This window comes from Salmo salar, chromosome ssa13 (genome assembly GCF_905237065.1).
Source record: "Salmo salar chromosome ssa13, Ssal_v3.1, whole genome shotgun sequence".
In the NCBI taxonomy this organism is placed as follows: Eukaryota; Metazoa; Chordata; class Actinopteri; order Salmoniformes; family Salmonidae; genus Salmo; species Salmo salar.
In genome coordinates, this window is record NC_059454.1 from 36940694 (window position 1) to 36960519 (window position 19826).

Consider the following 19826-nt stretch of genomic DNA (forward strand, 5'->3'; position numbering starts at 1 on the left):
GGTGACAGATATACCATAAGTTGGGGGCAGGGCCTACACACACAGACACCACACACACACTCTCTCTAGCTCTATTGAACCCGATTAGATCCATTTCATTTCTCTGCAACAACAGACAGAGAGAAGATCCTTTCCCAGTGTGACCCACGTCCTGATGTGTCTGTAATCTGTAAAGATTGTCTTTTTGCTCATTAACCAATTGGTTGACCTAACCAGGAATGCCTCTCTTGATGTTTTCCTGTGATTTTTTACATGTGCAGCATGATCTGATAAGTCTGACTTGAATAGGAGACTAGCCAGTATTTCCAGAATGGTTTTTTGTCTTCCTCTCCTTCAGTGTAGAGGGAAACCAGGAAATTGACGTTTTAACAAGAACTGATGACCTCACTTAACTTGAATGAAAATACTGTAATTACACTGAAATACAAAGTATAGCAAAGTCTTTCTTCTTAATCAACCTCATTGTTATTTTAGCTAAATTCCATATTCATTCATGTAAATTTATGAGTCAAAAAACTCTGTTTATTATTTTTGAGAATGAAATTGAACGATAAACACAATTTCTTCTTCTCACAACAAAAAAGCTATTAAAACATTGAATGTTTGTAATTTATACAAGGTTTTTTCTAGAATGTATTTATTCCCCTGACTGGTTTGTATACTCTGTTTCTTTTCCTATATTATATCTCTGTTGTACTCAGCCCACCCCCTTAGGTCATCACACCTAGTTGTGATCCTCTTTCAAGAGGATGTTGGCTGGTTCTATCTGATTGGACATCTTGGGTGTATTATTTTTGGTTTGGTCTATGGTTGGTCAATAATTGATTTTGAATATAAACAAGTCTGAATTGCTTTACAATAAAAAAAAACGATTAAAACATTTTAATAAAAACAATAGGATTATGTCTAGACAAAAATACATACACAAATGACAAAATTGAAAGTTGACTGTTTGTGGTTTCATTACACATAAATATGTAATATGGTATAGGAAACCTGTTGAACATATATCAGAAGGTATAAGCACCAGTAGTCATAATTATAAATGATGCAAGTGTGATTATGTTGTGTGCTGAGCAATGTGCTGGTTTGTCAGCTGTTTTAGGTGACAACTACATTTTACATTTACATTTTAGTCATTTAGCAGACGCTCTTATCCAGAGCGACTTACAGTAGTGAATGCATACATTTCATACATTTTTTTTTTCTTCCGTACTGGTCCCCCGTGGGAACTAGGCTTATTCTTCTCATAACAAGAACATAAATTGAAGAGACAACATGTATTTTTCCACCAATTATCCTGCATTGAGAAATATTTCCAAGGATGTCAACATGTTCCATCCATACAAGTCTCTTTGCATCATGAATCACATAGAGGGATAACATTATCTGCAGGAAGGTATAAAAAGAAAGCGGTCTGGTCTACAATATTGAGTCATAATATAGAGATTACAGTTGAACACCTCTATATCATAGTAGTAGGTTAGCCTATCCTAGGCTATACCACATTTCCTGTGCAACCTCCAGGCTAGCAAGCATGTCTAAAGATTAGGTTATAGGTTAAGGGGGGAGACTTACCACTGGGACCATGAAGCTGTAGATGTAACCTATTATCAGAGTAGGCTGCCACTCAAAAAGTAGCCTAGGTTTTGCCCACCGAGGGAACCAACTGAGATCAGTTGGGCGAGGCGAGGGATAGTGTAATCTCTCTCTTGAAATGTGTATCTTACCCACATTTGGCAGCGGCGCAACGAATCATTCACAGGCAATATGTACGCAAAGTTGTAAACGGTCGTACACGATTGTTTGAACTTCAGCCAGGGTGACTGAATGAGGGATGTTTTGAGCGTCAATTACCTAGATTTCGCGATGATGAGCGTTGTCCGTCCGTCGTTCTTCGAGCGGGTTGCAGTGCTCCACGGCGAGGGGGCACAATTCAAAGTTTTAGACGCAGCAAGGCGTCCGAGACAGTCTGTGGTGGACGCTGTAATAAAGTGGTCTAGTTGTCAGCTTTCATTTACCCAGATAGAATAGGAAAGATTGCCTGACTCCCACGTCCGACTCAGCAATGTCCCCCTCCCGTGCAATAAAGCATTGCCTGAAAGCACCGCCTCGAACTGTCATCTGTGCGCACTTTGACCGACGCGGCGATGATGTACATTGGGCTTGCCCTGTTTACTCCAGTCTAGTGAATGGGTGTGGGTTCTTCTTTTATCATTTATGTGTGCTCGGCTATAGAGCAGCGATGAACAAATCCAGTTGCAGTCGATAACTTCCTATTTGCCAATATTTTATTTTCAAAGCGTTGTGCGCACTACGTCTTCAGCTAAGAGGTTTGGACCAGTTTGGCACAGGTGGATGAGATCTGTAACAACAGCAAGGTTGTTGGTAGGCTTACCGAGCTCCCAACTGCCTTGTTACAGTAGCCTAGAATGCAACACCATTTATATGTCAGTGTGGCAGATATCAGTCCCATAACAGGGTGTTGTTGAGGCAATGATGGATTGACAGTAGCCTAACTATTGATTATGCCTAACTATTGTCCTTTTGATGGCTTGCATTTATGAGGTTAAAGCATTGAACAAACAGATATGCATTGTGAAGTCTGGTCCAACAATACAATTGTATTGGCATACAGGTAAAAGCTGTCTCAATCCATTAGATCAGTGGCAGGGGGAGCGGGGTCCAACTTACTTTAAACTTACTCTTGAAAGTTGTAATAGTTGAAATTGGGTCGTGCAAAATCCGATTTCCTCTTGTCAAGTCAGTCATAAAGTATTTATAACCTGTCAGAAATGTCCAGATCAACTAGCCCATGTCAGCTAACGTTTTTTTAGCTAGGTTTTGTAGCCCATATATTTTGTTGTAAAGCTTGAGCCACTTAAAGAGCATATGAACACACGTTAGACATGGCAAAATGTATAGAATTGAAAGAAAATTAGCTTTAAAACAGCAAAATGTTCTCTGACCCATGACAAAATGTGTAGAATTGCAGGAAATAAGCTTTAAACCTGTGCAAGATGTTCCCCAATGCTGGAAGAGGGGCCTGAGCTAAACAATTTGGGAACCCCTGCATTAGATACATTTTTAATTTTGATTTAACCTTTATTTAACTACGCAAGTCAGTTAAGAACAAATTCTTATTTACAATGACGGCCAACCCCGGCCAAACCAGGATGACGCTGGGACAATTGTGTGCCGCCCTATGGGACTCCCAATCCCAGCCGGATGTGATTCAGCCTGGATCATTGAACACCAGATAATGAATCAGAGGATTTTCAGGCACAATAACAAAAACATGCCATTTGGCAAAGCACATGGCATTCCATCCATTCACAACAAAGGGAAGGATTTAAAAGTAAAGTCCTCAATAGAGTATGGGCTGCTGGCCAGAGCTCAGCGGACACTGCTGCTGTAGACATACTATACACAATGACTGTACTGACCATGTGGGTGTTTGTGTGGGGAGACAGACGAGGAGCTGCCAGATAGACTGCTGCTTAGACCCCTAATGATCAGAAACCATTGATGTATGAGTCCCTGCTTGGAAATAGGAGTGACTTAATACCGTAAGAAAACAGTACCATGAGTATCACAATTGCAATTGTATTTATTTTTGTCTGTACACCCCACAGCTCAAAAGAGAAAATGACACAAAACATAAAAAAATGACAGAATGACAGGAACAAAAGATAGAATACAGAACAAAAGTTTCACAATCCAAATTGATCTTCATTTAATTGACACGTTTGTACATTATGGTGACACAAACAAAGTAACATGAAGTTAATTTCCAAATGTTTGTCAGTGGTGTAAAGTAACTAAGTAAAAAACTTGAAAGTACTACTTAAGTTGTTTTTTGGGGTATCTGTACTTAACTATTTCTATTTTTGACAACTTTTACTCCACTACATTTCTAAAGAAAATATGTACTTTATACTCCCATACATTTTCCCTGGCACCCAAAAGTACTCGCTACATTTCGAATGCTCAGGCAGGACATAAATATGGTGTAATTAACACACCTATCAATATAACGCACTGTCATCCTTACTACTTCTGATCTGGCGGACTCACCAAACACAAATACTGCGTTTGTAAATTATGTCTGAGTGTTGGAGTGTGCACCTGGCTGTCCGTAAATAAAAATTTAAAAAAGGAAATTGTGCCGTCTGGTTTGCTTAATACAAGGAATTTGCTGTTTAGCATTTACATTTACTCAAGTATGAAAATGTAGTACTTTTTCCACCATTGATGTTTTTTTGTACTCCCTGTCTTTAGATCAAGTCCCTTTTCATTTGTTACTTTAGTTTCATTCAGTTATTAAAAGCCTTTAGATAATAGTTATGTAAATTTTAAAAAAAACCCACATAGAAGCTTCAATCATGATTGAAATAAAACAGATTAGGCTACACAATGTTACATCCCAAACGTTTAATGTCATTTGGACCCAACTTTATGTTGACTATGTACAACAGAAGCAAAAGGACAATTATGAGCTTAACTGTATTTACATAACACGAAAACATTTTCAAGCATAGTCTTCCAAATAAATAAATAAAATGCATGGCACAAGAAAATAAGCTAAACATCATGACATATTCACAAAAAACAATGCTGGAGCGAGCAAAACATGTCCAAAGGTAGCATCCTGAAACACATGGCCTATGTTTACACAGATAGCCCAATTCTGATCGTTTCCCACTAATTAGTCTTTTGACCAATCAGATCTGCTCTGAAAATGATCTGATGTGAAAAGATCTGATTGGCCAAAAGACCAATTAGTGGGAAAATAAATCAGAATTGTGCTTCCTGTGTGAATGCAGATGGAAACCAACGGACAAAAATCACATTGTCTAATTATTGTATCAGAAGAATAGCTAGAGAGTGTATATTTCTTCAATATAATATTTGTATTTACATAATTTTTATGCTCATTTATTTACACAACAATGTATGATGGGGGAATCTAGAGAAACTTAGAAGATCAGACAAAGCTTTTAATAGCACATTATGTGACTGTTGTAAACATTCCATCTTAGAATATCCTGGTTATTATCAGTTATGTTCTTTTTCCAGGTGTATTTTTGGAAATGTCCTTTTAAGGCAAAGATATTAAGCTCATATGTAAGTAATACTCCTCTTCTGGTCATTTTAGGATCCTTTCCGATCTTCCATTCTGCTTAATCCCCCCCCCCTTTTCACTTTCATCTTTCAAGAGACAAACATTTACATAACCATTGTGAAATTGAAAAAAAAAAAGAAAGATGTCTGCCACTCTGGTATGCTCCCATGATGATTTAATCAGACGCAAAAAGACAATGTTTCGATCCGAGTTGGATCTTCAGGGATCAAAACATTGTCTTTCTTTAGGGTCTGATTACATCACCATGGGAGCATACCATTTCTTTTTTCTTTGATTCGTTCTTCTGTCCTGCACCTGATAAGTTGAATGTGTGTATTTTCATATATTTTTTTCCATCGGGAAATAGACCCATAATTTGTATGTTTTTAGAGAGGAGTATTTTTTTTTTTTTTGAGGAATAAATCCCTGACATAAATGTCTGCACTCCTCTCTGCCAAACTACACTAGACATTCTCCTAATGTTGGCTAATTTCTTAGAAAATCTCCTTCCCTCCTTGCGTTCTTATAAGATCTCCTCCACCCCATGGGCAAAGATCATGACCAGGCCAGGCTCTAGGATCATGTCCTCTCCCATGTGTTGATTCTCACAGGCCATCAACACCACCGCCTGTTTCCCAGGGATCCGCTTGGCAACGTAGTTCTCGTAGTAACGCCGGTTCATCTGCCGCGTCTCCAGCGTGGCCAGGCCCTGCGGCCAGTTGCGCTCGTGGGCATTCTCAATCAGGTCGTTAACGATGGACAGAGGACAGCCGCTGTCGATGAGTGAACGCTTGATGACCGCCTGGAGAACTGCGTCTGGCGTGGAGATCATCCCGCCCCAGCGTGTCACCCGTGCAGGTTGGAGGGAGTTGACCCATCTGTTGGAAAGGAACAGGTGAGATGGGGAATAGGGATTTTTTTTTTTATAGCTCTAAAGCACTTTGTGACAATACTGCTGATATAAAAAAGGGATTTATTAAATTTGATTAAGTTCAGGGTGATTTAAGTGGTTGTACACATTGATAATTTAAACAAACAATATCCAAAACACAGTAAATGGATGACGCTTGCTGAAATAAAATGCTGAAACTATGTCAAAATATCCTAAAAGGACAGGGCCAGGGGAACAGGAGAGTAAACTCACTCCAGGATCTCGTTGTACTCAATGCTCTCCTCCAGGTTCTGCATGTTGGGGTTGGTGCTGCGTATTGCTCTCATGTAGGCTTTTAGCAGCTGGATGTCCCGTTTCTTACAGAGAAAGACACAGACAGATTATATTCCTGACCTTTGAGGAACAGAGCACTAATGGATTTTTATGAATTACGCATTCGCATATGTTTGTGCGCTGTGTGTGTGTGTGTGTGCGCGCGTCTGTTTACTTGTTCCCCCAGCTGGTGCTTGTGCTCTACAGCATTCTTCTCCAGTTCAGAGATCTTGGTCTGCTGCTGCTGTACCACGCCACGTAAGTGCTTGATGCAGTTGTGGTTGCACATCTCATCTTTTGGCATCTCTAACCTGTAGAGAAAGTGTGACCTTTTGAAACTAAAGCCACTAGATCACTCGATTTGTATAGTATTTAAATAGGCAAGTTTGTATATAAGAATTTGTTCTTAACTGACGGCCTACCCCAAACAAACCCTAACCTGGATGACGCTGGGCCAATTGTGAGCTGCCCTATGGGACTCCCAATCACGTGATTGTGATACAGCCTGGAATCGAACCAGAGTCTGTATTGACGCCTCTAGCCCTGAGATGCAGTGCCTAAGCCCGCTGTGCCAGCGGGAGCCCCCACTCTAGAGACCACTACAAGACTAGATACTGTCACATTCTGCAGTGGTGGTGCGGCATGCCCAGGAACTCAAAAGTCATAGCCATGTTTTTCATTCTGGCCGGTCTGTTCTACTCTGCTGTGTAATGTGCTCTAAGGTGACTCACCCACAGCCCTCCTCACAGTTGATGGGCCTTTTGGGGTTGTGCTCACAGTCCTTCAGGTGAGACTGCAGTTGATCTAGCCGCAGTGTGGCTGTGCAGCCGAAGCCAGCGTTGTCACAAGCAATCTGGAGTTTGGAGAGCATGTTGCGCATGATGCGGGGCACGGGCCGGAGGTGAGCCAGTGTCACCACGGTGCGGTCCACAGGACAGATCTGCTGCTGATTGAACCACTGGGTGATGCAGGCGTTGCAGAAAGCATGTTCACAGTGCGGGGCCTACACATGAAAGAAATAATGAGAGGAGATGGAGAAGGGTAAAGAGGTAGGGGGAAATAAGCTTGTTTTGTATGAAAAATAAGAATTAAATCAGTAGGTCTTTATCCCAGAAATAGGTGACTAGCTGAGAGGAAAGTTTTATTTTTATTACAAAAAAATCTTAATTAAATTGATAAAAGGGATTAACAATTCCTTGCATGGCCTGGCTGAGAAGGGAAGAGGGAAATGTAGGGCACTAACCTGCACTGGCTCCTCCAGTACCATGCTGCAGATGGGACACAGCAAGTCTTCATCCACCTCCCCTTGGAACCTGGTGACATCATACCCCATGGCACATCACTGAGACACACAAGTTTCTGCAGAATACAAGCCGGGTAGGTGAGTCACTGCCTGGAGAAAATCCATTTCACAATGCAAACCTGTCTAGAGGACTGTTTATGGCATATCTGCAAAAGCAATGCAGCAAAACAAACATAACCCATCCTGTGCAATGAACATAACTTCAAGGTCAAGCCTTGTTGTTACCATATTTTTAGCATCGTAAACAACCTCAGCTATATCCTCATGCTAAACAATGTTGAGTGGCTCAAACCAGTAGTTTGAGAGAACTAGTGAGAAAACAGAAAAGCAGTGCCATTACCTCACTCACAAATGGCCCTCATTTCTCCCATTCAGCAGGACTGTCAAAGGTCACATGGAGTGGCTTTGATGAGACATTGTATTGGGAGACAGACACAATCAGACACATAAGCCTAACTTTCTAGGCATTTACTTAGAAATGGTATCATGGCAATGACACAGAACTTAAACCAAAGACAGTACAGTATGGTTTGAAACTCCGCAATTACAATCCTTGGGGCTGCAGCCAGGGTGGGAAATTAACTTTATGGTCCGCCAGCCACTGTGGCAGGTAGATATATATATATTTTTTAACAGTCACTCAGATTTCTTACCAGTCAAAACATTATTTTCACTATAATTACACCAAAAATCACCACAGAAAAAATGGATGAGCATGCTTTCTATCGTTTCTAAAACAAGAAATGTATTACTAATAAGAAATAATGGGATATATATCATTACATTTGTGACCTGTGTCTTTTAATAACCAATGTACGTTAAAATAAATAATTTAGTATTACAATCTAAATGTACCTTTAATCCATCTGTCTGCATATTTCAAGATATGGCATATGAGTGTGCAGTGAGATATGGGTTGAACGCTACTTTTCTTGTCAATTAGCTTGAAAAAAACATGCACTTAAAAAAATGGAAATCAACCAGTCCTCCATCTTTAATACAATGGAAATGTCAAATGCTTATTATCTAAAATGTTGAAAGTGCGTGGGTAATAGAGAGAAAAAACCAAATGGTGCGGTTTGAGGCCATGTGGCGGAGAATGATGCAGGCGCTGGATATGGGGGTGTGAGCATGGGGATCTGGGCAGGAGTTATATTGTGGATGTTTGTGTGCGTCTGTCTGTTGTCGTTTGTATGTGGATATATATTTTTTTACATTTTCAAATAAAATAATGTTACTTAAAAAATGTTTTTAGATACAACAGTAAAAATAGAGAAACAGTTCTGCCACAAACAGCTGAGTGATACAACTTATGTATTATGATTGTTCAGGGCTCTATGCTGACATTTTGTTCTCCTATGTAAACATACAGAAGCACACAAATAAATCTAGGAGAGCAATTAATGTATTTGAGTGTTTTAATGACTATGTATAACAGTTTTTTGGGAGTTATCCATGCTCAATCATTAGGTGAGATTTGCTCCCGGGTGGCGCAGTGGTCTAATAAGGCACTGCATCTCAGTGCAAAAGGCGCTACTACAGTCCCTGGTTCGAATCCAGGCGGTATCACATCTGGCCCGTGATTGGGAGTTCCATAGGGCTGCGCACAATTGGCCCAGCGTTGTCCGAGTTTGACCGTCATTGTAAATAAGAATTTGTTCTTAATTGACTTGCCTAGTTAAATAAAAATATCAAAAAAGTGTTTAAAAAGACAAAACATTTTAGCTAACCCTTTAAGGGACGGGCCGTTACCGTGGTAACTTGAGCACTTGTCTGTGACCAACAAAAATCACCAACTACGACGTCTTCCTAGCTGCAGACAGTTGCAGCAAACTCAAAGTAACATTGAAAAACAACCTAACGTGTGAACAAAACGATGTAACTGGCTAAGAAACGCGAGGACAATGTCACACTTTGGTAGTATTTCTTGTCAAAACGGCCAATTTCTACATGTGGGTTTTGGATTTAAAACACTTCCCAAATGCTCTGTGACCACCCGCCAACGTGGCCGGTGAAATAGACATTCTTACCCCGCGAATGACAACATTTGGCGGGTGTTAATTTCCAACCTTGGTTGCAGATGCTGCTTTGGCATACTGAGGATGAAGAGACAGGGCATTTCATAGTTTGATCTGACTAGGCCCTGTTTTCTGGGTGGTGACTACGAGCCTGCTGATTAACACAATAGTGTAATCACAACTAGCTACCATAGATGATAGACTGTAGCCTAAACAATCAAATGGAGAACATCTCTGCTTTAAACCCTCGCTGCCTAGCCTCCAGCTGACTTGTGACATATTCAGTATGGCAGGCAGCAACACTACACAGCAGACTGGGGAGGGATGGTTAAATAAGATATTCTCTTATATCTAGCTGAAATTATAGGACACTTTACAGACTGGCTTTAATGAAATGCGATAGCTAACCAGCTCAAGCTAGCTAGCTAGTTAGTTAGCAGTCTAACAGACCTGCAAAGCTGCAGCTTATACATGTGAGTTATACTAACGTTCGTTAGCAAGCTGCCATCAAAGAGAGTCAACGTTCGTTTCTTAGTTTAGAAAATAAGTAAAGCCAACTAGCTAGATAGGTTGATCTAGTGATGGCTAGCCTAGCTAGCACTGTAGCTGACTGGCTTGCTAGGCCAACTGTTGGCTATATCAGCACGCTCTTGTTGACTTGCTAACGTTCTTACTGTAACCCTTTTTCAAATAAAATATTCTGTTATCGGGAATAACCACTTACGTCCTTGAAGAGCAAGCAAAATGATTGCGACAATTTCCGTAATTTCACCTCTGCTGACAGTTAGCTAGCCTCCAGCCACATCAGCTAGCCTAAGTAGGTTGTTGCTGGTTTAGTAAGCAAGCCACTCCGCCTCCTCAACCCGACAGGGGGGCGTCAGAGATGATTGAAATCAAATGATATTTTAAAAAAATGTAAGAAAACTAATTGTATAAAAAAAAATCTGTTGATATTATTGAAAATAAAAACAAGGCAACAGTGAACATGTCGTCCCCCACGAATGGTGCAGCGCCCCCCCTTGAGCCAAGTGAAATATCGCGTGTGACTAACACGTTTCAGTTAATTACTATATAGCTCCGGACTTGGGCCAATCAGTTAAATTTTGTACATGCAGGATCGCTATGGCAAGACGCATCACTCCCCCAAGTTTCTTCCAAATCGGGACAGTGCTGTCAAATATCGCGTGTGACTAACACACAAACGAATGGGGATGGAGAAAGATCCACAGTCCTCGATTTCATCGTGGGGACCATTATCACTAAATCTGGTTTGTAATTCAACGTAGGTCATTGGATGTGGGCCCTCAAGCTTGAGGCCCTTCGGTGCTTCCTGTGGAAGTGACTGACTCCTAAGGTCCCTTGCAAGACTACCTATTTGGGTCACTGTCCTCTGTACTGATCACTGTCCTTTGTGTTCTCTTTTTTGTGTGAAGGTGACTATGCCTCTTGTCAGGCCTGGGTCTAGACCACCATCATAGTTTGGCTCCCATGGGACGTAGATGAACCAGCAAAGACTGGCTCTGGGGTTCAAGACAGAATTCTCCTCTTTGGACTTTTCTGATTATCATCGTCCGACTCATAATCTATTATCCCATTAGGCCTACTCATCCCTGTCTTTCATTAAGAGATTTTAATATTTACCTGTAATGTATTCTTCAACATTTAAGTGATAACGACTTGCATACAGTAGGCCTATCACCAGAAAGGTTGCGAGAATTAGACTATTCTTTTTGTGAAAATTCAATCAACTCAACACTTGTCAAATCAAATCACATTTTACTTGTCACATGCGTCATAAACAACAGACATGGACTAACAGTGAAATGCTTACTTACAGGCCCTTCCCAACAATGCAGAGAGAAATAAAAAAGAGAAATAATAGAAAAGTAAAACACGTAAAAGTAATGATAGATACACAATGAGTAACGATAACTTGGCTATATACAAGGGGTACCAGTACTGAGTCTATGTGCAGGGGTACAAGTTAATTGAAGTAGATATGTACATATAACTAGGAATAAAGTGACAGATAGTTAAATAGTGACATACGCTGCTGCTACTTTTAGCTAACTATTTAGCAGTTGTATGGCTTGGGGGTAGTAGCTGTTCAGGGTCCTGTTGGTTCCAGACTTGGTGCATCGGTACCGCTTGCCGTGCGGTAGCAGAGAGAACAGTATATGACTTGGGTGGCTGGAGTCTTTGTACATTTTTAGAGCCTTCATCCGATACTGCCTGGTATAGATGTTCTGGATGGCCGGGAGCTTGTCACCAGTGATGTACTAGGCCGTTTGCACTACCCTCTGTAGTGCCTTGCGGTCGGATGCCAAGGAGTTGCCATACCAAGCGGTGATGCAGCCAGTCAAGATGCTCTCAATGGTGCAACTGTAGAACTTTTTGAGGATTTACGGGTCCATGCCAAATCTTTTCATCCTCCTAATGGGGTAGAGGTGTTGTCTAGCCCTCTTCATGACTTTGTTGGTGTGTTTGGGCCATGATAGATCCTTAGTGATGTGGACACTGAGGAACTTAAAGCTCTCAACCCGGTCCACTACATCCCTGTCGATGTGAATGGGGGCGTGCTCGGGCCCTACGTTTCCTGTAGTCCACGATCAGCTCCTTTGTCTTGCTGACGTTGAGGAAGAGGTTGTTGTCTTGGCACCACACTGCCAGGCCTCTGACCTCCTCCCTATAGGCTATCTCATCGTCGTCGGTGATCAGGCCTACCACCGTCTGGCCCTCTGGGACATGTCCAACCTCAAAGCACTTCATGATGACAGCCCCATCACACTTACACCGTTCATCATGAAGGGCTTTGAGATGCTGGTCATGACCCACATAAAGGCCAGCATAAGAGCACACTGGACCCACTCAAATTTGCCTACCACTCCAATAGATCCACGTAAGATGCCATTTCCATTGCTATTCACATGGCTGTAACGCATATGGACAAGAGGAACACCTATGTGAGAATGGTGTTCATTGACTACAGTTCAGCATTCAACACTATTGTTCCCTACAAGCTCGACACCAAGCTCAGAGCCCTGGGTCTGTACACCTCCCTCTGCAACTGGATCTTGCAATTGGATTCAACAACACCACCTCCACACTGACTCTTAACACAGGGGCCCCCCAGGGGTGTGTCCTCAGTCCTCTGATGTACTCCCTGTTCACCCATGACTGCGTGGCTTTGCACAACACCAACTCCATCATCAAGTTTGCTGACAACACCATGGTTGTAGGCCTGATAAACAACAATGACAAGTCAGCCTTTAGGGAGGAGGTAAAGGTAAGTGAACTGGCATTGTGGTGCCAGGACACCAACCTCTCCCTCAATGTCAGCAAAACAAAGGAGTTTATTGTTGACTTCAGGAAGCAGACGATGGAACATTCCCCGATCAACGGGACTGCAGTAAAGAAAGTCAGTAGTTTGAAGTTCCTTGGCATCCACATCACCGAGAACTTGACCAGCACCACCACTACTCTACTTACTAAGGTGGCTGAAGAAATTTGGCATGCCAACCAGGATCCTCTCCAAATACTACCGCTGCATCATCGAGAGCATCCTGAACGGTAGCATCACGGCCTGGTATGGGAATTACTCCGTCCATGACAGCAAGGCCCTCCAGCGGGTGGTGAAGACAGCCCATGCTCCCACCCATCCAGGACATCTACTCGAAATGGTGCCTGAGGACAGCATCATCAAGGACCCCACAAACCCCAGCCACGAGCTGTTCACTCCCTTACCGTCGGGCAGACATTATCAGAACATGAAGCCTGATACCAACAGGCTCTGAGACAGTTTCTATCTACAAGCCATCAGACTGCTGAACACTTGAACTGGACTGACCACCTGCTTAGATTCTCCACACATACGTTTATGCTACACACACATCACAACTGCTACTACTAGACTCTTATTATGATTGCTAAATACTGCAGAATTTAAACACTTGCCTTCCAATCCCCCCTTCCCCATAACACGTGCAAATATTGGACAATATTATATTGTATTATACTTATGCTAAAATGTTTATTATATTTTACTGAGCCATTTACTTTGTTTGTATCATCTTTTCTTATTTTGTATTGTTTTTTCATTGTCAAGAAGGAACCTACAAGTAAGCATTTAACTGGACGGTGTATACCATGTGTATCCCGTACATATGACTAATAAAACTTGAAAGGAATACATTTCGGTCTATGAGATCATCTTCTCAAAATGTATATGATCTCCTAAACCTGTGTTAACCTCAGACCTTATTTTTCTCGCGTTTATCCCAAAACGATATTCTTTCCCCCCATAGGAATGGCTGAACAAACAAGAGTATAACTTGTTTCCGTCCTAAAAAATTGAAATTAGTTTGTATTTTCTACCTCTGGATCATTGGTCTTAATTTTAAGGTTATGGTTAGGCATAAGGTTAGCAGTGTGGTTAAGGTCTGAGGTTAACATGCACAGGAGATCTTATGCGTTTTTGTTCTGAGATAATCAGTCAATTAACATGACCTTTATGAATCCTTTATGTTCTTGTTTTGATTACATAAATACTTCAAAATTGACTGATGAAGATGATCTCATAGAAATAAACGTATATGATCTCCTAAACCTGTGTTTAACACAGACCTTCGGCGTTTCTAAAACATTCATTTGCCCATTGCTTTGGCCAACGAGACATGACAGTTAGCCTCCATTAGTGGCTACAAAAAGACGCCATTCTCTTTATTGCCACTCTGTTCTAACCAGGACATGGATATATTGAGGTTTTGAACATTTCTCATGAGCCTTGGCTTGAGCAATTCAGCCTGCTTCATTGGAGAAGGTAGGTCAATTGCTGTTATCAATGCTTTGCGGCCTTTCTTATCTGTTTCATGACTCGGCTGTAAATGAACGAGTCGTTATAATATTAACTCCAAAAAATAAAAGACTTCCCCCCAGGCTCTTCAATCCTCTAAGCAGCAGGACAAGATAAGATGTATTTCGAGACTGGTGAAAGCAACAACGAACAACCCACGTGAGTTGCCTGTATGCCCCAGAAAATGTCAGGTTTTGTAGGTTCGCTGACCTGTAAAATGTTTGGCATTCAGCAACTGTAACAGTTTCAATTTTGCGGACTAAATGACGAACAAACTGGCAACATTCATGAAGGAGTCATTGAGACATTTCACGGTACCTGATTTTTAATGAACGTGCCTCTTCATATTCCTTTTTTGCAGTTAATTTATAGGATGTCACCTCTACTGACGCTCGCAGTAGGACTATTTGTCTGTCTGTCTCTGCTGGAGTTTGGGGCAGGGGCGCAACTTTCTCTCAGTGGCACAGTGAAAACACCAGGGAATATGACAGACAGGATATCAAATGGAAGCCGACAAGAGGGGTCGACATCTGAACATTTAGATGAGGCTTTTGAAGAGCAGGTGAGACTATTGTGGAAGACAGGCTATACCAGTTTGTATTGTCTCCAGCCCTCTGAAATATCTGAATTTGGCCTCAATAGATCAGTGCTACAACAATTTAACAGCAATATTATGAAGATTACGTAATTTAGAGTTGATAAGGTCACAAGTTAACCTTTGAGACACTGCTGTCAACAGCACTAAATCTATTTTGTGCTTTGTTAAAAATATAAAATATCCTATTCTAATAGTTTAACAATGTCAGTATTTTACCACTGATGATTATTGCTCTTTCTGATAATTTCAGCTGTCCATTTACTCTTGTAAATACCTGTCTTTTTTTCCCAGGTCTTCTACTTGCAGCGTCTGTTCCATCAGTATGGAGACAATGGGACCCTGACCTATAAGGGCCTGCAGAAGTTACTGGGCAGCCTGGGACTAGGGCAGGTCAGTGTGTTGGGGATCAGCCATCGAGGATCGAGGCACAACCATAACACTTTGACACAACCTCACCCTCCTCATACACAATCTCATGACCATGACGATCAGGAAACAGACACCCCTAGTCCTAGTAGACCTACTCAACCACCCTCCTCCGCAAACACAGCCAGGTGAGATACAGATATTACAACTGATTTGATCCCATGATTGTTAGAGATATACAGCCACTTTTGAAGTAGGGAAGTTTAGCATTTGTGCTCATCCGGTTATGAATAGTTAGTTACACACTGACACCTGAATAAACTGTACTGCCTCTTCTTCTCAACCCGCTCTGAAAGAACCCCACAGCCTGGGATATCAGGGTCTGCTGGATCTAGGTATAAAGAGGGCACCACATTATCATCTGATAATGTGATTAAGGAAGAAGTCCTTCCGTGGTCATCTCCTGTTGCACACTCTATTCCTGTCCAAGGAATGTTTAACTCCCTTGTGTCAAATCACCCCACTCAGAGGCATCTTCATGGGAACGTGAGTAGTCAATAAAAGACAATTGATCTGGTTAATGTTTTGTGCCAAACGCACAAAGTTCACAACTCAATTCTGCTTACTGTTCTTGGCAAAATGTTATCCTCAGGTTTTTATTTGACATTGTTATTTAAAGGGAGTTAATGACAAAATCCACTATCAAAACATTCCCCTTACATAAAGTTTCTTTTAACCCTTTCCTTTTCAGTGTCTGAACGTTACTCAGCTCTTGTGGAATTTCGGTCTGGGAAAGGCACCCCACATCACTCCTGCCCACTTCACCCTCCTGTGCCCAGCTCTGCTGTACCAGATTGAAAGTGGTGTTTGTCTACGCCACCCAGAGTCTGATGGGGCGGAGTCAGAAAGGAGTGTGACTTTCCTTAAAGGTGCATTTATGAAACTAGATACCAACTATGAGAGGGAATGATTTATCGATATAGGATGTTTTAAAAAACAATGTAGCCTTTTACAACTTGGAGCATAACTTAACAGTTAGGATACACTAAGACTTAACATAACCATGGAAACTACAATACCCTATTGTTTAAGCAGAATGAATACAACATCAAAATCAATATAATATTTAGTTTTTTCCCCCGCAGCTTTGGGATGGAGCTCCTTAGCTCTGGCTGTGATCAGCCTGCCGTCTCTGCTGTCTTTGAGCCTGGTTCCCCTTCTGCCCCCTGCCCGCCTACGCTCCTTCCTCTGTCCAATGACAGCCTTGGCTGTGGGGACGCTGTGTGGAGATGCCCTGCTGCATCTCCTGCCTCATGTAAACACCCTACCAAACTGTCAAACACTACATACAGTGAGGGGAGAAAAGTATTTGATCCCCTGCTGATTTTGTACGTTTGCCCACTGACAAAGAAATGATCAGTCTATAATTGTAAGGTTTATTTTAACAGTGAGAGACAGAATAACAACAACAAAAAAATCCAGGAAAACGCATGTCAAAAATGTTATAAAATGATTTGCATTTTATTGAGGGAAATAAGTATTTGACCCCCTCTCAATCAGAAAGATTTCTGGCTCCCAGGTGTCTTTTATACAGGTAACGAGCTGAGATTAGGAGCACACTCTTAAAGGGAGTGCTCCTAATCTCAGCTTGTTACCTGTATAAAAGACACCTGTCCACAGAAGCAATCAATCCATCAGATTCCAAACTCTCCACCATGGCCAAGACCAAAAAGCTTTTCTGGATTTTTTTGTTATTCTGTCTCTCACTGTTCAAATAAACCTACTATTAAAATTATAGACTGATAATTTCTTTGTCAGTGGGCAAATGTACAAAATCAGCAGGGGATCAAATACTTTTTTCCCCTCACTGTTCATACCAGTGCTACTGTCTCTGTTTAGTCATGGAGGGTTAAGTTGTAAAATCTAGTAGTAAATATAAGTCTAAAATGAAATGCGTTGAATGAAAACCGTCTTGTATTATCTGTGTCCTGCAGGCTAAGACTGGGCCACACTCAAGCCACTCTGAACAACAGGACTCCATACTGAAGGGCCTTTGTGTGCTGGGAGGGTGCTACCTCCTCTTCATCTTCGAGAGCCTTCTAGGACTGAGGACCCATTATAAGGTTAGCTGGATTTCGAAAATAAAGAAGTTGTGCCACTGTTTTATGATACACTGTGCATAGTAGTCATTGGGAGATTCTCAATTGCATACTCCTTATGTCCTCCTCGCCTCCTTCTCAAAATCCATTGGATGAGAAAGCCAGAGGTCCCACCCCTCTGACCATCTCCTCCAATGGGTTTTGAGGCAGCGAGGACGCGAGGTGTATGCAATTGAGATTGTCCCTAAGTCATATTGTTTATGTTGGAAAATAGGGAATTGTTTAGTCTTGTATTGCTGATGTGAATGTTTAAATTATTTTTTTTTGTCATCAGAAAGTTAAGAGGAAGCGGAAGCAGCAGAACACCACTCTAAATCCTGACCCAGAGAGGGAGCTTACTGCTCTGCAGAGTGAGTTGGAATGTAATACTTATGTAACTTTGAGAGCATTTATGTCCGTATTGGCAGAGTTGAACCGTTGCATTGTAAAACATCTTTCTCATCTCTCCCGTTCTTAAGGCCCCACCGTTCTTGAGCAGACACATTCCACTGAGCAGCATGGTCATTCACACAGCCCGCCTGGCCAGGAGCAGGTTGGGATGGGAAGCTTGGTGTGGATGGTGGTTATGGGAGATGGGGTACACAACCTTACTGACGGACTGGCCATTGGTGCAGCATTCTCTCAGAGTCTGGCTGGAGGTCTCAGCACCACCATAGCTGTGTTCTGCCATGAGCTTCCTCACGAGCTAGGTAGGTATACATGAACATCTCACCTTTTTGTGAGGTGCATGTAAAAACAGAGATGGGTGCAACACATAAAAGCATTGCACATCGACATGCCCTTCAAAAGTTTAAGCCTGGTACTATAACGTTTCAGGTAGACCTCTGTAATGAGTATGAGACTATGAAATTGATGCATTGTGTTTATCTTTGCAGGTGACCTGGCAGTGCTGATGGGAGCAGGGTGGCCTGTTCGTAGACTGGTTATCTTCAGTGCTGTATCAGCCCTACTGGGTTTTGTGGGCTTGCTAACTGGCTCTGTCCTGGGCCACCAGTCAGCCCACATCTCCCCCTGGATCCTCGCCCTCACCGCTGGGGTCTTCCTCTATGTGGCCCTCGCTGACATGGTGAGTCACTACGGTGGAAGGAGTTCCACACCCTTTTCACATTATCGGGCCAACATGAACTGCACTGTGCTGGTTCAGATATTTCCTTTTCAGCATGGTTCCAGCAACTATAGTGGCTGCGTAACCAGGCCAGCACAGCTCAGCTTAGTGTGAAAAGGCATTTTACAGACAACTGTGTCTATTAATTTGGTCAGCGTAATAATGCTGCATTTGTCATTTTCTCCTTTTGCTCAATAGTTGCCTGAGATGCTTCATGGTGATCCTGGCCCGATGGGACCCTGGACTCGCTTCCTGCTACAGAACCTAGGCTTGTTGGCAGGGGGTGCAATCATGCTGTGTATCGCTCTGTTTGAGGACCATATTGCCTTCAACCTGGGTGATGTCTGATTCAATGAAGGATATGAGTGGATCAGATTCTAAACCACTGGATTGGTTACTCTTTCAACTGAAGTGCAATTGGCCAATACCAAATGACTTCTTATCGGAGTAGACTTTGGTCCGGGTGGTAATTTGCATTACTACTAAAGGCCTGAAAAACATGATTTAAGATTACATCATTAACTACCAGCTTCACTTTAGAGCACTCTGGATGCGTTTACACCGGCAGCCAAATTCTGAGCTCTTGCCCAATTATTGGGTAAAACGCATCCTCTAAGACACAAGATTTTACATTAAGCAGACGCTCTTGTATTGAGTAGATACATTTCTTGTCCCACGTGAGAATCGAACCCACAACCCTGGTGTTGCAAGCGCCATGCTCTACCAACTGAGCCACACTGGACTACACAGTTTGATGGTTAGTGTGAACAACACATGGAAATCACCCTTGCAGGACCAGATGGCCAAGAGAATGACCCTACACTGATTTTGCTTGCTTAAATGTTTTATGAACCCTATGATTTTTTTCTTCCTAAATGTACTGTGCAACTTGTTTTCTACTGTTTCTATATGAACATTGATTTTATTTTGAGATTGAAATCAATGTGAGTCTTAATCCTATTATTTCAGACTGATTTGCAGTGGTTGAACCATGTTTCAATATCCAATTAAATCTTTTTTAAATCTTGAATACTGTATAGCCATGTCAGCAATTCAATAAAGGTGGCCCTTTTATATTTGGCCATGAATCCAGAGC

At 41.9% G+C, this 19826-nt stretch overlaps 3 protein-coding genes across 9 annotated transcripts in view; 1 reads left to right on the forward strand and 2 right to left on the reverse strand.

Moving 5' to 3' along the window:
- LOC106567181 (diacylglycerol kinase alpha) overlaps positions 1-2195 on the reverse strand; it is a 30538-nt gene extending 28343 nt beyond the window's left edge. The window contains exon 1 of one of the 2 annotated variants that reach the window (XM_014136191.2): positions 1579-1832. The gene's annotated coding sequence lies outside the window, so the exon portion shown is untranslated. Of the gene's footprint in view, positions 1-1578; positions 1833-1857 lie in introns of those variants that run through there. The other variant, XM_014136190.2, reaches the window with a different exon arrangement.
- Positions 2196-4419: 2224 nt separating this feature from the next.
- Positions 4420-10693, reverse strand: rnf41 (ring finger protein 41). 4 transcript variants are annotated; one of them, XM_014135563.2, is made up of 7 exons: positions 10375-10693; positions 7973-8012; positions 7573-7688; positions 7061-7332; positions 6505-6640; positions 6270-6373; positions 4420-6003 (listed from the first exon to the last, which is right to left on the reverse strand). In XM_014135563.2, the coding sequence occupies exons 3-7, from the start codon at positions 7660-7662 to the stop codon at positions 5649-5651; spliced, it is 957 nt and encodes a 318-aa protein (XP_013991038.1). In that variant the 5' UTR covers positions 7663-7688; positions 7973-8012; positions 10375-10693; the 3' UTR covers positions 4420-5648.
- Positions 10694-14450: 3757 nt separating this feature from the next.
- LOC106567179 (zinc transporter ZIP5) lies at positions 14451-19824 on the forward strand. 3 transcript variants are annotated; one of them, XM_014136189.2, is made up of 12 exons: positions 14451-14469; positions 14586-14661; positions 14864-15064; positions 15392-15654; positions 15823-16012; positions 16218-16395; positions 16612-16781; positions 17461-17589; positions 17900-17975; positions 18084-18314; positions 18501-18691; positions 18929-19824. In XM_014136189.2, the coding sequence occupies exons 3-12, from the start codon at positions 14876-14878 to the stop codon at positions 19076-19078; spliced, it is 1767 nt and encodes a 588-aa protein (XP_013991664.1). In that variant the 5' UTR covers positions 14451-14469; positions 14586-14661; positions 14864-14875; the 3' UTR covers positions 19079-19824. The 3 variants fall into 3 exon arrangements, with proteins under 3 accessions (XP_013991664.1, XP_013991663.1, XP_013991662.1); XM_014136188.2 differs by lacking the exon at positions 14451-14469 and having other exon boundaries at positions 14567-14661; XM_014136187.2 differs by lacking the exons at positions 14451-14469; positions 14586-14661 and having other exon boundaries at positions 14668-15064.
- The last annotated feature ends 2 nt before the right edge of the window (positions 19825-19826 follow it).

Bases quoted from the DNA above. Each gene is read 5' to 3' on its own strand.
- rnf41 (XM_014135565.2), bottom strand. From the start codon at position 7,662: ATGGGGTATGATGTCACCAGGTTCCAAGGGGAGGTGGATGAAGACTTG. The intron at 6,374-6,504 runs GTAAACAGACGC...TTTCTCTGTAAG, and splicing joins AGCACCAGCTGGGGGAACAA to AAACGGGACATCCAGCTGCT. The intron at 6,004-6,269 runs GTGAGTTTACTC...CCTTTCCAACAG, and splicing joins GAGTACAACGAGATCCTGGA to ATGGGTCAACTCCCTCCAAC.
- LOC106567179 (XM_014136187.2), top strand. From the start codon at position 14,831: ATGAACGTGCCTCTTCATATTCCTTTTTTGCAGTTAATTTATAGGATG. The intron at 15,065-15,391 runs GTGAGACTATTG...TTTTTTTCCCAG, and splicing joins ATGAGGCTTTTGAAGAGCAG to GTCTTCTACTTGCAGCGTCT. The intron at 16,396-16,611 runs GTGCATTTATGA...TTTCCCCCGCAG, and splicing joins GAGTGTGACTTTCCTTAAAG to CTTTGGGATGGAGCTCCTTA.